Source organism: Plodia interpunctella, chromosome 6, assembly GCF_027563975.2.
Source record: "Plodia interpunctella isolate USDA-ARS_2022_Savannah chromosome 6, ilPloInte3.2, whole genome shotgun sequence".
NCBI lineage: Eukaryota > Metazoa > Arthropoda > Insecta > Lepidoptera > Pyralidae > Plodia > Plodia interpunctella.
This window is the reverse complement of record NC_071299.1, coordinates 4,724,981-4,738,890: the sequence shown is the minus strand read 5'-3', so window position 1 is coordinate 4,738,890 and position 13,910 is coordinate 4,724,981. Positions and strand designations below refer to the sequence as shown.

Genomic DNA, 13,910 nt, shown 5'->3' with positions numbered 1-13,910 from the left:
TGTACATTAATCAAATCGTATATTAAAGGCCAGTGAACCTAGATTCCGATAAATCTATCGTGATTCAAGCTTTTAGAGCTGTGGTTTAGGGTCAGTCAATAACGAAGGTGAATTCCCCTATTATACCTGTCTGAGTCATGATTTTGAGTTACGTACATAGTAAAATAGTTTGTTGATCAAGCCATGATTAATTTGAGGGTGGAAACACTTGTAGATTTCAAGAAAATTATGCTTAATCATGCCTCATGAATACCTACATTAAATATAAATGTAACCCGGAAGAATACTAGAGAAGAACTAAAGAGTAGAGAGCATTGTTATTGATATATCACACCTATGTATGTACCTACTATGTACCTTCAGGTAGAATCTTTTAACTCAATTTTGAAACAATACCTAAATGTTTATGGTTTACAAAACCATTATGATATGAATATACCCATGCACCGTAAGGTGCAAAAAGATATCTCTTGAGATAATAAAAGCTTGTGTGCTTCAAAAATGACGTTTTTGTAAATAGGTACTTCTTTTATTGTTAATATGTTTTACAGGGCATACCAGACAAGGGTTGAGATGTCGTCTTTGCAAGATGAACGTACACACAGACTGCATGCCTCAAGTGGGCAAATGTCAGACCAAGTCTCGACTCTTGCGCAGGCAGAAGAGTACGTCAGAGATAGAAGCCCATAGGGTTCAGGAGACAGCATTCGACGAAGAAAGTAAGAATTTATTTGTAGAAATTTTATTGATGATTAGAATTAATGAAGTAAAAATCATAATTATTACGATGTAAAGCATATGGATAAAATAAATACAATCGAGTAGTAAAGTTGAATTACAACTGGAGAAAATTTATATACTCATCTACGATTGTACATTTACTTCCACCTATATTATACTATGAATTCTACTTATGTATGCAATTAGAAAGTTATTTTATTTATTAAAGAAAAATAGATAGGCTTTATTCAGAATTATGAAGTAAAAATACTATTTAAAAGCTTCATTGTGTTTGTAGGTAAGAAATAAATATATTATTTTATCAATATCTGTGTATAGATTAATGCCTTCATATTGGATGGTAAGTTAGTCTACGCTGATATTTTGATAGTTATAATCAATAGATTTAACGGAGTAACTATTATTTATTTGAATAATATAATATGCATCTATGCTTAGGCTATACATATTACTTACAACGATTTAGCTTTGACACGCAAAGGTATACTGACAAAAACACGGCTCTATCATCAAGCTTGTAGGTACATAGTACTCATGAACACGCAACATATCGATAATGAACATAGTCGGAAGTTAACTTGACGTTGTCCAGGAGCGATCCAAGATGGCTGGCTGCCAGGTCAAAGACTCACCCGCATCTCCTTCAAGGGATCGGTCGAGTTCGATGACGATTTCGATAGCTACAACGACGAGGGTACAGTATCAGTCAGTCAGGAGTGACCCCTACACAATCCGAAGCCGAGCATTCGATAACATTAACTTCTTAATCTACCCCAGTCTTAATACAATTAGCAGAAATAGTTTACTAACAACAGCCAGCCAAACTCCGCACATAATAGTAAATAATACATGTGACGCCATGGTGAGGCGTTTGAATCTAACTGCGTTTGATGCTTAGAGGAGGAAGTGGATCAGACCTACCAAGTTCTGAAGCGGGCCAACGAAATAGCGAAGCCGGGTGGCGGGGAATCCCGCGGGGGCCCGGTAGTGCGCGTGTCGGCGCCGGAAGAGACCCCCCCCGCGCGCTCGCCGGCGCGGCCGTCCGGCGGGCTGGCCGTCGTGCCCCAACCTATCTCCTCCTCCTCAGGTGTGGCGCCGCACCCGGGCTCGCTCGCTTCTCCGCTCCAGCCGCGCCGTAGGCCGGTGCTGCCGTCCTTCGAGGCTGCTCTTTCATACGATTATTCTACTCAGCACGATGACGCTTATCGTTGAAGTGCACTACATCTCGCGCTTCAAAGCATCTGCTAGTTCCATTCAACATTTACTGAGCTAATTCAGTTTGTGAAAGTAGTAAAGGAGCTCGGGTTTTTATGTTATTTCCCTTGAAATAATAACCACATTAGTGGGTTTCAATATCAATGAAATAAAAAAGTCGAGCTCCAGATCTGGTTTCTTATTTTTATTACTTAGGTATAGTTATTTAGGTAGACAAGTAATTTTATATTTTTAGATCTGTATGAATCGGGCTAGAATATAACTAAAAAGTAGAACGAGGTGCTTCTATGCACTTCATTCGATAACACATCATCGAGCGGAGGAAGTATCGCGCGAAAGAAAGCACCCACGAACTGACTGCAGCCATTCGGCAGCTTCACTCAGTTCACTCGTTTTCAGTAGTGTGAAGTTGTTTGCACGCATTGGTATAGTCGCGGGCGCAGGGCGGGGGCGGGGTGCGGTCGGAACTGAGCGTCGTCGTCGGTTGTTGGTAGGCGGGGTGCCGCGGGCCGACGGTGGAGTGCGGCGGCGTCTGTTCGCCGGCGTCAAGAGTTTATCCATGTGGGGCTCGCGCTCTCGCCACGGGTCGCCGCAGCACCGGTCCATTTCTCTGCCAGAAAGTACGCGCCCACGGCTGTCGTAGCGCAAAGCCCTTTCGGCCTCATGCAGCTGTCAATCATAAGCTTTGTTTGTCCCGTCTTATTGGGTTTCGGTGCCTCATTTTCGTTGTGTGATCAATATATTTTTTATTTCTTTCTTTTAGTTTCGCGACTGCAATGTTAGTTTAGACTAGGACTAAAATTAGACGAAGCTCGGCAAACACACCCTAGTTGCTTAAACCTGTCCTTCCGCAGGGTCCGTCACCTCATTGATAAGGGAAATCATTCGATGTCATTTCAATCTATATCCCAACCCATTACTTTTTGTTTGTTTTTATTTTTTATGTTTATTTTATTTTTTATTTATTTGGTTTTGTTTGACGCGAATCTTTGCAGAATCGGAGCAGACAACGACGCGACCTTTTGGACAGCCCCTATGTTTTGTTAACGAGAACGGTGACCCTCCGCCGTCGATTCTAAAGTCCACGGCCAGTGTGCGCAAGAAAAAATGATTAGTGACTATGTATCTCACGAAACGAGCTCATTGATCAAAAAGCCTCGAAACGAGACACTGACTCAGCCGGCGTTCGGCCTTTCTCAAGCCGCCTCTGATGTCTTTATTATAATCACCCCGAAGCGCCCCGCGTACTGTGATATGTATATTGTTACTGTTACAATAAAAGTCAGATCTAAGCTTTCTTTTCTAATTTTATCCTCAATTTGCACTTGTTCACTTTTTATTCAATTCGGAATCATCTTTTCCACGATCGGGCGTTTGGATGTAAGTGGTGCATGGCTTAGCGCTACGCGCTAAATGCATGAGAGTTTTTTGGGTCAATAACATTCTAAAAATACTTTGATAAAGTTTTCTCTAGCACCTATTAACAGAGATTTATGCTTCTCAATTCACCAGCTCACAACTCCATCGAATTCCCTAATCACGCCGAGCGAAGTATCAATTTGCAACATCAACACGAATACCTGATTGTTCAAATTAACACAGCTATTTCGACCACAAAATTGAAAAATTGGTGTGTTTGGTTTCGTTTTGCTTCTTTTGGATACTCTTTCATTAGTTTGTCTAAACTTCCAGATCTCCTTACAGATTGGACGACAACCATAGTATCTGCTATTAGCATAAAATTAATTATAGACTCGTGCCTGTTTACTTGTCCACACAGGGTCAATGAAGAACTCCAAGAGTGCCCAAATGTTGAGGCAGGCAGACCGCACCAGTCCCTCACCTGGTACCAAAGATATCGTATCTATACGAATCCCCGTAGACTTTCTATGTTGATTGAAAAAATCATTGCATATAAAAAACTATTTTGCTATCCAATCTCATCCATGATGCTACATTTCTGTCATTAAATTCATGATACACACAACGCTGCTGATGACGGGCTAAATTTAATTAATAAAATTAGTGCTGTTAATTAGTTACTAAAATTGCATAACATCATTCAATAACAATCTTCATAATTTGTAGTTTTTATTACATGCATATTTGCATCATAGGTTTTGTCTCGAGTCTGTCAAATTCTTAGGTAATCTTCTTTTATATAGCTTTATTTTTATGAATTTTACTAATTTGCATTGCTTACGCACTTTTGTATGATCTATTGTAATTTTTGTGTTTCAATATGTTTGTTTGCCTGTATGTAGTGCTGTATATTACACTTATTACTGATTTACTTAAGAACTTTACTACAAAGTAACTAGATTTAGACAACAAATAAATATTTAAGAAATAATACATAAGTGCGTTAAAATTGTTGTAAAAAAATTATAAGTACATTGTGGAAAAGTTCTCTTATCTCAATTTAACCACTAACCTTTTGACAAAATATTTAGCAATAGAGCAGAATCTATCAAAGCAGTAAAACAAAAAATAATAATAGCGGGGACTTGTCAGTATCATACAATAAATGAAGTACACTTCAATTCACACCATTTAAAGCATACAAATAAGACCATATCAAGTCCCCTTTGTGTTTTAAATCATGTAGTGAACTCATAGACCATCATACGCCAGGGTTGTGAGGTTCGTTTTAGTAAGTGATGCTCTGTGACTGTTGTAGCGCCGCACTCGCCGAGACGTCAAAAATTGAACCTTAGGATGAAGAGCCTCTCTTTGGACTCGCCGGAGTGCGGGGAGCTGCGCCGCAGGCCAGGCCGGGACCAACCTTCGCAGGGCAGCAGAGTACTCTGTACGAATCGACAGTAATATTTTTGCCTGGATCCAAATAGCCTCTTGCTTCCTGCCATGCCTATAAAGGCATTTTTATAATGAAATATTTTATTTAATACTTTGGTTCTTTGGATCCCGGCTCTTTGTCAAGTCATTGTCAGCACAAGTGATGTGACATCCAGGTTCCCCTTGGCTTAGCTTGTGTGTTATAGAATAAAACCCAGGTTACTCATGTTTTATATTGTTTAGAGACTCCTTATGTGGTGCGCTTTCGTCGTCGTTACTGGTGAACATACACGGTGTTGTGTTCATTGCGCTTTCAACTTGTGCCGTTTTTATCAATCTATGCGGACGAGAAACAGACACTTTGCGACGTTACAAATCTATAAGTACTTACAGCAAAGTTAAGTACCTATTGAACAATTTGAAACTATGAACTCACAATCATTGGCATATTCAATTTCGATCTCATTACTCCATACATCTGAGAATGCCAAAATTATAGAATTCGTAAAATTTCTGTTTATCAATCTTTACTTGCATGCAATTTATGTTTTCTTGTTTTTCTAGGTAAATGCAGAATGCTTAGCATGAGACATGGCTTTCATAGAGTAAATAATCACACGATTTGCAAATACACAATTTCATGTACGTCAGAATAGAATTTTCAATGTTATACTAATGCTCTTTTTGATGCTTGTAATGATATTTAATGATTGATAACTTGGAATGCATTATAAAGTATGAAATGTTCTCAATAAAAAAATGTTGCACGGCTTGCATCTATTTATATATATCTCTCTTTCTATTATATATCGCACGCACTAGCGTTTAATACACTTTACAAAATTGATAATTTTAAATTCATTGTTTTGCAAATTAGATCACTCTCTGTCCACTAATTCACAAAATATCCATAACTTAGAAAGTTCCTTTCAAAAAAATATTGGCTTAATAGATCGCACAATATATTTTTATCACCTAGGTACGTAAATATTTTATATTATATGTTTATTAGTTTGAATACATTTAGCATTTAATGTTTTACAAATACAAATAGTAGTTAAGCCAATAATTCCTGCACGATATATTGTGCGTGACTCCCTTATATTTGCCCTTAATTAAAGCCTATTTTCATTACGATGCTAAAAATTACGAAATTATTTCGTGGCATTAAGTAATTTCTTCAAAACTTTCATGTGTAAACGTCAAATTTTCCCGTGAAGGTAATGCATGCATTGTACAACTTAAAGTTCACACGCGAAAGTTTTGATAAACCAAACTATTTTGATGTCAGCAGTACCTATAGTATTGTAAATTAGACTTTATTGTTTAAATAATATAGGTTACTTTATCTTGAGCTAAATGTGCAGCGCCGTCGTCGCCGGTACACAGCAAAAGGCTATTGAGTGCTCGTGGAGGTCGCATGAGCAGCGTCGAACTGCCCGATGAGCCTGATAAGAGCTTGTCTTCGAATAGCGCAAGCCCGTGTCCATCACCCGTCAAGCAGGCTTTAGTGAGTATTTATTTAGAATTTCCTTCTGCTTCTTCTAAGCATGTTGACTCGATTAAATTTTTGAGGACTTTTAACTGTCCCGTCAAACATGATTTAATTTTTTTCTAGTAATTTAAATAATGAGATGAGCTGCAAAGAGATGAATTAGGTAATTCAGCCAAACAGGCATGGCCTCGATAGCTCAGTGGTTAGGCAGGATCGTGAGTGCTGAATTCTTTTCGTGTTTTTACTTTTTAGTTTAAAATACATAAGTAGGTACGTGCCAGAGTACGTGGCATTCATACAAATTGCATGGTCTCTGAATGGATTATGGAGTCATCGCCGGTGCACAGCAGAATAAGTGTGATACTGCCTGATGAGCCTGAGTAAATTGATAACAATCTGATGTATCTCTATCTTGCGATGATTCGATATGGACTTTATTATTGTTCAACACTGAGAAATATTTTTAATAGTTACTTTATTTCTACTAAGTAGTATTCACAGTTTCTTATTTGTTTGGATCATTTATTTTTTCTGATCTCTTTGTAAATAAACTTTGTATCCATTGTTATTTTGTATAAATCATGGCACAGCTAGCTCAATTTTAGATAAGCACCTACCTAATTCAATTTTCAAATTGATTCCCAGAAGCACCAGCGTCTTTTGCCGACAAACTTGTACGTGATCCTTTACAACTTCAAGTCGCGTCATGCTGATGAACTGGACCTCAAGGCTGGGTACAAGGTCACGGTCATTGACACCTCCGACCCTGACTGGTGGAAGGGCAAATGTTTGGGGAAAATCGGATATTTCCCGTCGAAATACTGCACCAAGTTGCAAGCGGGGGAACGACCGCTGCAAGTCACCCATAATTTGCAGGTAAATGTTTCATTCTCTTGTTGTTTTTCATTATATTTATTTGTTTTAACTCCACTGTACTTACGATTATTGACAAAATCCATCTGTCCTTAGTTCCGGAAAATTTTACATGCACTTACTAAATGTTTTAGTAGGTGCATGTAACCTACCTAATTATTAGAAGATAATTAATCAGTTATTAATTTAAAAAAATTAATGTAAAAAAAAGATTTGTACTTATTGAACGGAATTAATTTGTTAAGTACCTACCTGCCTTTTTCATATTCCAGGTCTCTGACGGTGATAACGGCCTGATGTTGTTGCGTGATCAAATAGTCATCCAGGTACAGTAATACGTTTGAAATAAAAAGATTCTAACTTAATAAATAGATAAAATTAATGCAATTTCCTTGATTAATTCCTGCCCTAAGTTTGCCTTCAATAAATAATCTAAATGTTTTGGTAATTCATGCGATGACAGCAAATTAATAAATAATTATTATAAAAAACAAATTCCTACTAAGATTAAACATGAGTTCATAGGATTATTCAAATTATGTTATGATTTTATTCATTTGCAGGTTGGTGATGAGGTCGATGGGATGGTGATGATTCGCTCTGGTGACAACCGCCAGGGCGTGTGTCCCGTGAAGTTCCTGCAGGAGGTGTGACGATTCAAACTGCCTATCTTCGATATCATGAAGGTATTCTGCATTTCGAAGGTTTCATCAATAGGTACCATGTCAATAGTTAGGGTAAGTTGTGGTTGTGGGTTATGATGTGGAGGAACAATAATCAAAAAAATCTAATGTTGCGTGTGCATCTTATCGTAACTTCCCTAACTTTCATGGATTGCCAAAATTATATCCAAGTACTTATATACAAAGAATTTAATAATAATTCAAGACGATATGTCGAGACATATAGATCTGTGCAGAATATTAGTTAAAATGGACTTACTGTTTTACAGAAACGCGGGTCTCTATTTGAAGAAAGAAATAGGCTTCAAGAACCTAAATACACTAGGAGTGCTCCCGTCACACCTTGTGACAGCGAAACATCAACATGGTCGGACAAGACTTGGGGCAATGTCAAACATTACGATTCAGGGTCAGAAAAAGCTAGTTATGAAGAGTCTGCAGATGGGGTGTGGTGGTGGCGAAGACCTTTAGATGTCCGAAGAACTCAATGCCGTCGATGTGGCGCCTCGTCATCCACTAGACCGTTAAGGATGATGCCATGCGCTGGAATCGCCCAAGACGACGTCGAGCCAAGTGGATCAAGACCTTTGATGTCGCGCGATCGCCCACTACTTTTCGTAAGGCAAATTTTCTTGTAGTTTTATTAACACTCTAGTCGACATTGAAGTCACGATATAAGTGTTCCAGCAACAATATTTGTGATTATAATTCATGAACGTAGAGATCCTTAGTCACTCCGTGTAGTGTGAATCCGCTTCTATCTATAAAGTTATTGTCGCCGATGATGCTGGATCCAAAAGTCATCATTAATGTAATACCATTTTACAAATGGTGTAGTTAAGGTGAAAAGGCATAGTCTTTTCATTCAATGCGTGTACAATTTATGCTCTCGATACATAAAATCATTATTTATTCCCATTGTCAGTGACTTTAGTCTATATTTGTCAGTTATTTTAAATAAATTCAGACTAAGTATTTTTTTGATTCTGGGCTTGGTCAGCTTGGTAAAGCTGACATGACACAGTAACAAGTAAAATAAATTATATTAATATTAATTTTGTGTATTTTTCCAATACCACCAAATTATATGTTTGAGGAATGTTAACTAAATATGAAACACAAAATTAGTTTAACGAGTACCAATTTTTTTCAGTAAAAAAAACATTTAAATTTTGGGGACATGAAGCCAACTCGGGTTTCTCTTCTAAGGCTGTGTCCCCAGTAGGCAAACTGTTAGTGGCCGACAGCGTACATCGGCAAACAGCGTACAGTGAGCGCGAATATGCAAACTGTGGACACTCCATTTCAATTATATGGAAGTGAGTACTAAATCGATACACCGCCGCAAACTCAGTCGGCCGCTAACAGTTTGCCTACTGGGAACACAGCCTAAGTTTTCTTCGTCGCCGTCTCATATTGAAATTACCAATATACTTAGATACCTACAGTTTGTAAGGAGGTTCTTGAAATCGTATAGAGCGCATAAACTGTATAATTCGAGTAATACCTACAAATAGTCGAAATTTAAAATTATGGTAATTTTAGAAACCAAATAACCTGGTATAATTATCATTCCAGTAGCTTACAATTAATTCATCATCACTATAATTATTATTGATGTGCCCTAATTAAAATTCTTTGTATGGATTCGCGTGCATCCTCTAGTCTAGTGTATTTAGGGTTAGCCATATAGAAGTGACCCTTAGATCACGCACGGAACAATTTTGTGTACAGATTGTTTTATATAGTATGTTTAACACATGGCCTACAAACATCGCGATTCCTTATGTTTAGTATACCTTATATTTATTGAATATTATACACGGTAAATAAAATGTTATGTGTAATTAGGCCCTTATCTAAGAATGATGAATGAAACGTTTTAACATATCATTTTCTCATATTTGTTAATTTAATGGTGATATAACGAATTATTAAGCATTATTTATTATGCAAATTTTGGAAAATTTAATGGCCCTCGCTATGTTGCTGCCTAAAATTGAATTTAATAATTTTGTAAATCCTATATATATATGAATATATAATATATTATATAGAAACTTTGAAATATGCATTTTATAAGTAAATAAAATAAGTATAGTTATTATCCGTATAATTCCTTAAAATGGTTAAAATGTGGCATTATGCTATTATAAAGATTTTTATGTTATTTATGTATAAAAAATTATTTTTCGAATGAAAATGTGTAAAATATGTTTTTAGTTAGGACAACACACATTTCGTTATTTTAATTTGTTAAATAAAAAATATTAGGTGCCTAAAGTGAAAATGTATTATATCAACATATTCTACTAAATGGGTAGGTCTAGTCTTTATTCACACAACATATGTACCTAGGTATATCAAAATATCTAAAAAATAAAAAAAGAGTTTTGTTGCATCTTACATTATACTCATTCATTTAATATTGTAATTACAAAAGATGAAATTTAAATAAAGTTCATTCGTTTATAATCTCAGAAAATATCTTCCTAGATCTTTTAAAAAAGATGTGTTAATATACCGTGCCATTTTTAATAGTTTAGCTATTATCCACAAAAATAGCAAGATTTTTTATATTCTAATATTTACTAACTTATATCAAGTATTATTATTATTGCTTTTCGGGCCAGCTGACAAACATGCACATATTTATTTTAGAGATGAACTTGTGATCTCTAAATATGCCATTTAATAAATAGTTAAGAGTGACCAAGCTACCTTATTCGGTGATATCATAATTCGCCTATTGTTCTATATGTACCTAAACATAATTCTCTTAAAACAAACGAAATGAATTTCAGGTGGGTATTGTACTAACGATCTTATTTTACTAAACACAAACATTAATGTTAAATAAATATATTAATTACCTATTTAATAATAAAAATGCTATTATAATGTAATGTGTGAAACTTAAATTTTAAGCAGAATTTTTGTTATTATCGTTTACTATTTATTTATTCATACTTACAGGAAAATATTAATTTTGATACATCAAAATTGTCCTTCTATAATACGACGTCTTCATAATCTATTTATATACGAGATTTACCGTGCATTGCATAAGTAATTTATTGGATTCACTGAGTTTGAAAATAATGTCAGCGCCCATACTCTTTTGCGTTAATTACGCATTTATGTTAATTTACAGTCAATTAATATTATTTTTATATAGCTAATAACTCGTATGTTGATTGATATAGCATCTGTAGCAACATTTTATAAAAAAACGATTACCTATATTGATATCCACTACTTTCCCTTTTATGGGATACATATATTTTTTGTTCATATAATGAACCGTCCCCTTGGAGTTTTAAGTACTTTAACTGAAACCTTATATGAAATAATATTTATGCATACATAGCTGATTATGAAATTATAAGAACCACACTGCGTATGTAAGGCTATATTTACACGTTGTAGGATACAAGTTATTTATAGCTTGATTAAGTAATAATAAGTATATTTTGTGTGTTAAAATACGTATACATAATGCGATCGGTGAAATAGTAGGTTAGATTATTTTTAATTTTATTTCATTAACGATGAAAGCAATTTTGAAAAATAGATACCTAAGTATACGTAATGGAAAGTTATTAAAATACTTTACTTTCGGTCGCGTCAAATATAAGTTTAATTTATTCGCAATGGGCATGGAACATGGTTGTTACTAACACAAGCTAAAAATAAAACTAAAATAATTTTAAAAAATCATTCCGAAAACAAAACTATGTCACATAAAAATAAACATATTCTATTTTAATTTTTAAATTTATTGATTGCTCAGGCTAGAACAGTCATGAATGCACCTTAAGTGTGTCCTTACCTATCATACATATATATATATCATGGAATTAGTAGGTACCGGAGTACCAACTAATACCATGGTACTTACCTATGAAACCTACGATGGTAAGAAGAATGAAACAACGAAAGATAGGCTGATAAAATGTAGAAAAACAGGATTTATATCAAAATGTACATCTTACAATTTGTGCTTTCATTTAATCTTTTGTCAAATTCACTAAGTATAATATTTTTAAAACCAACAACAACCTTAGTTTCTATGAAAATTATGAGCAGAATTCATGTTAAATTTACCCACACGTAAAATAGGTGGAAAATAATTATTTAGCTTCAATGAAACATTTTAGTATTTTAGTCTGAAACATTATAGAAATACTAATAATACCTAACCCCCGAGGATTTAGATAATACACGTTAGGTACATAAAGTTTATTAACCTAATTAATAGTACCTAATTTCTGATGAAAAAATCTTAAATATAGGTAGGTAATTTGCTTACAAATATTACCTGTAATATTTTTTAGATACACCATAGTAACTACTTACCACCGAAAAGAACCAAATTAACCTAAAAGTTATTGTGATAGAGGATTGTAGGAATACTTGCTAAATTCCCAAGTGAGATAATTATAAACATATATCTGTCTATCTAAATGGATATTTTAGTAACTACGTAATTATAAAATATACAAAGTGATGAAAATATTGTTAAAGTCACGTTAAAATTTAATAGCTGTTTGATTTTTTTTCAACATGGCATTGGTAATTGGTACACTCATTATGCACTTAGGTGAACCTACATAAACATCAATAAAAATCAACATACGTAACTTATTTTTTAAAATGTTCAATCATTCAAGCTTTTATTCACTTTTACATAGTATGAGTACATAGATATCCGTTATACAACTGAGAAAAAGGTAGTTTTTACGTTTGGTGCGAACATAGCCCACCTACAGTTTTATTATATACGTATAGATAAATGTAAACATAAAAAATATATTATGCAAATAGCTTTTAATTGGTATACAGGGGCATACAATGCTCACTGAACTTGACAAGAAGATGCATAATAAATGCTTTCTACTGAAGTTTATTACTTTTAACGTTATTTATATTTAAACAATGTTCTGTGAATATCTTTAAATTTTTATAATATATGATCTAAGCCTAGGATGTTTCTAATTATTTACTGACCTAATCACGAAGAATCTTAACTTCTGAGTACAACATAACGACTTTTATTTTTTATACCAGTGTGTGTCTATATTTTTAAATGAACTAAATACTTATATCAAATAAATTTTTCTATGATTATTCCCTTCTAAGAAACCTTAGATTCTTTCAGGGTGGTTCGCAGAGCGTTTTGACCGCTGCGGACAACCACCCTTCAGCGAAATGCACAGTGTTCCAATTATCTGTGCCTGGAAAAATCACATAAAGTATTTGTTAACCATGGACACGAATTAACAATTATAGATTTTAGTAATTACACCACGCCTAGGTTTAGTACTATGTGATGTATGTACCAAATGCAATTTAGGGATTTCGTAAATGAATGATTGTTCAGTAAAAAGTATATGTCACTTGATTTTTAATGATACGTACCTATTTGTTATTTGATTTCAATGTTTAATAATGTTGTGTTAGAAATTAAATAAAGATTGTGTCAAGAAAAGCTGTTTTGATTTTTATAATGCTCAATGCTCAAATTTCTGTAATTGTCTGACTGGAATAGGACTATAATCAACTAAGTAATTATACTTAAATGCTTTCGCATTTATAATTGCTTAGTTGGGATTATGATAAGTTTGTGTGTTGGGTACCTACCTATTCTCATACATATGGTAAAAAGTACGGAGAAAGACATAGGCTACATTTTATTCCGAGAAAAACGTGGGCAAAGGGCGGGCAAAATCTAGTATTACCTATATGAATAAGACCCTAGTAGATAGCAGATTTTTAACGGGAGTCAGTCCCGCTGACACGACTTTGTATATACAAAGTCAGCGGTCAGCGGATGAAAGATGAGGGAATTAGTCTCTGCATCATTTCTACTTATAGCAATCGTTATTATAAAACTACCTAAGTAAGTACCTACCTAACTAAATTACAATAAGTTCTAAGAATAAGGTTTCAAAATTCCGCTTTGCCCGAAAACAACATCTGACAACGCTGGTCAGAATTTATGTGGAAGCACCTAATACTTAAATAATACTTATTACCGAAAAACTATAGTCTTTGTTTGGAATGAACTACAAAATAATGATCGGAAAAAAATGCACTTTACATAC

The 13,910-nt window shown here is 34.6% G+C and overlaps 1 protein-coding gene across 15 annotated transcripts in view; it reads left to right on the top strand.

The window, feature by feature from the left end:
* The window catches only part of Stacl (Stac-like), a 116,345-nt gene extending 103,057 nt beyond the window's left edge, over positions 1–13,288 (top strand). For 5 of the 15 annotated variants that reach the window (XM_053747195.2, XM_053747193.2, XM_053747206.2 and 2 more), the window contains 10 exons: positions 552–719; positions 1,640–1,828; positions 2,451–2,576; positions 4,637–4,765; positions 5,317–5,394; positions 6,120–6,262; positions 6,893–7,123; positions 7,393–7,446; positions 7,684–7,806; positions 8,073–13,288. In XM_053747195.2, coding sequence (XP_053603170.1) covers positions 552–719; positions 1,640–1,828; positions 2,451–2,576; positions 4,637–4,765; positions 5,317–5,394; positions 6,120–6,262; positions 6,893–7,123; positions 7,393–7,446; positions 7,684–7,773 — 1,208 coding nt within the window. In that variant the 3' untranslated portion in view covers positions 7,774–7,806; positions 8,073–13,288. Of the gene's footprint in view, positions 1–551; positions 720–1,639; positions 1,829–2,450; positions 2,577–3,736; positions 3,803–4,636; positions 4,766–5,316; positions 5,395–6,119; positions 6,263–6,892; positions 7,124–7,392; positions 7,447–7,683; positions 7,807–8,072 lie in introns of all 15 variants that reach the window. The other 10 variants (XM_053747198.2, XM_064436045.1, XM_053747196.2 and 7 more) reach the window with 9 other exon arrangements.
* The last annotated feature ends 622 nt before the right edge of the window (positions 13,289–13,910 follow it).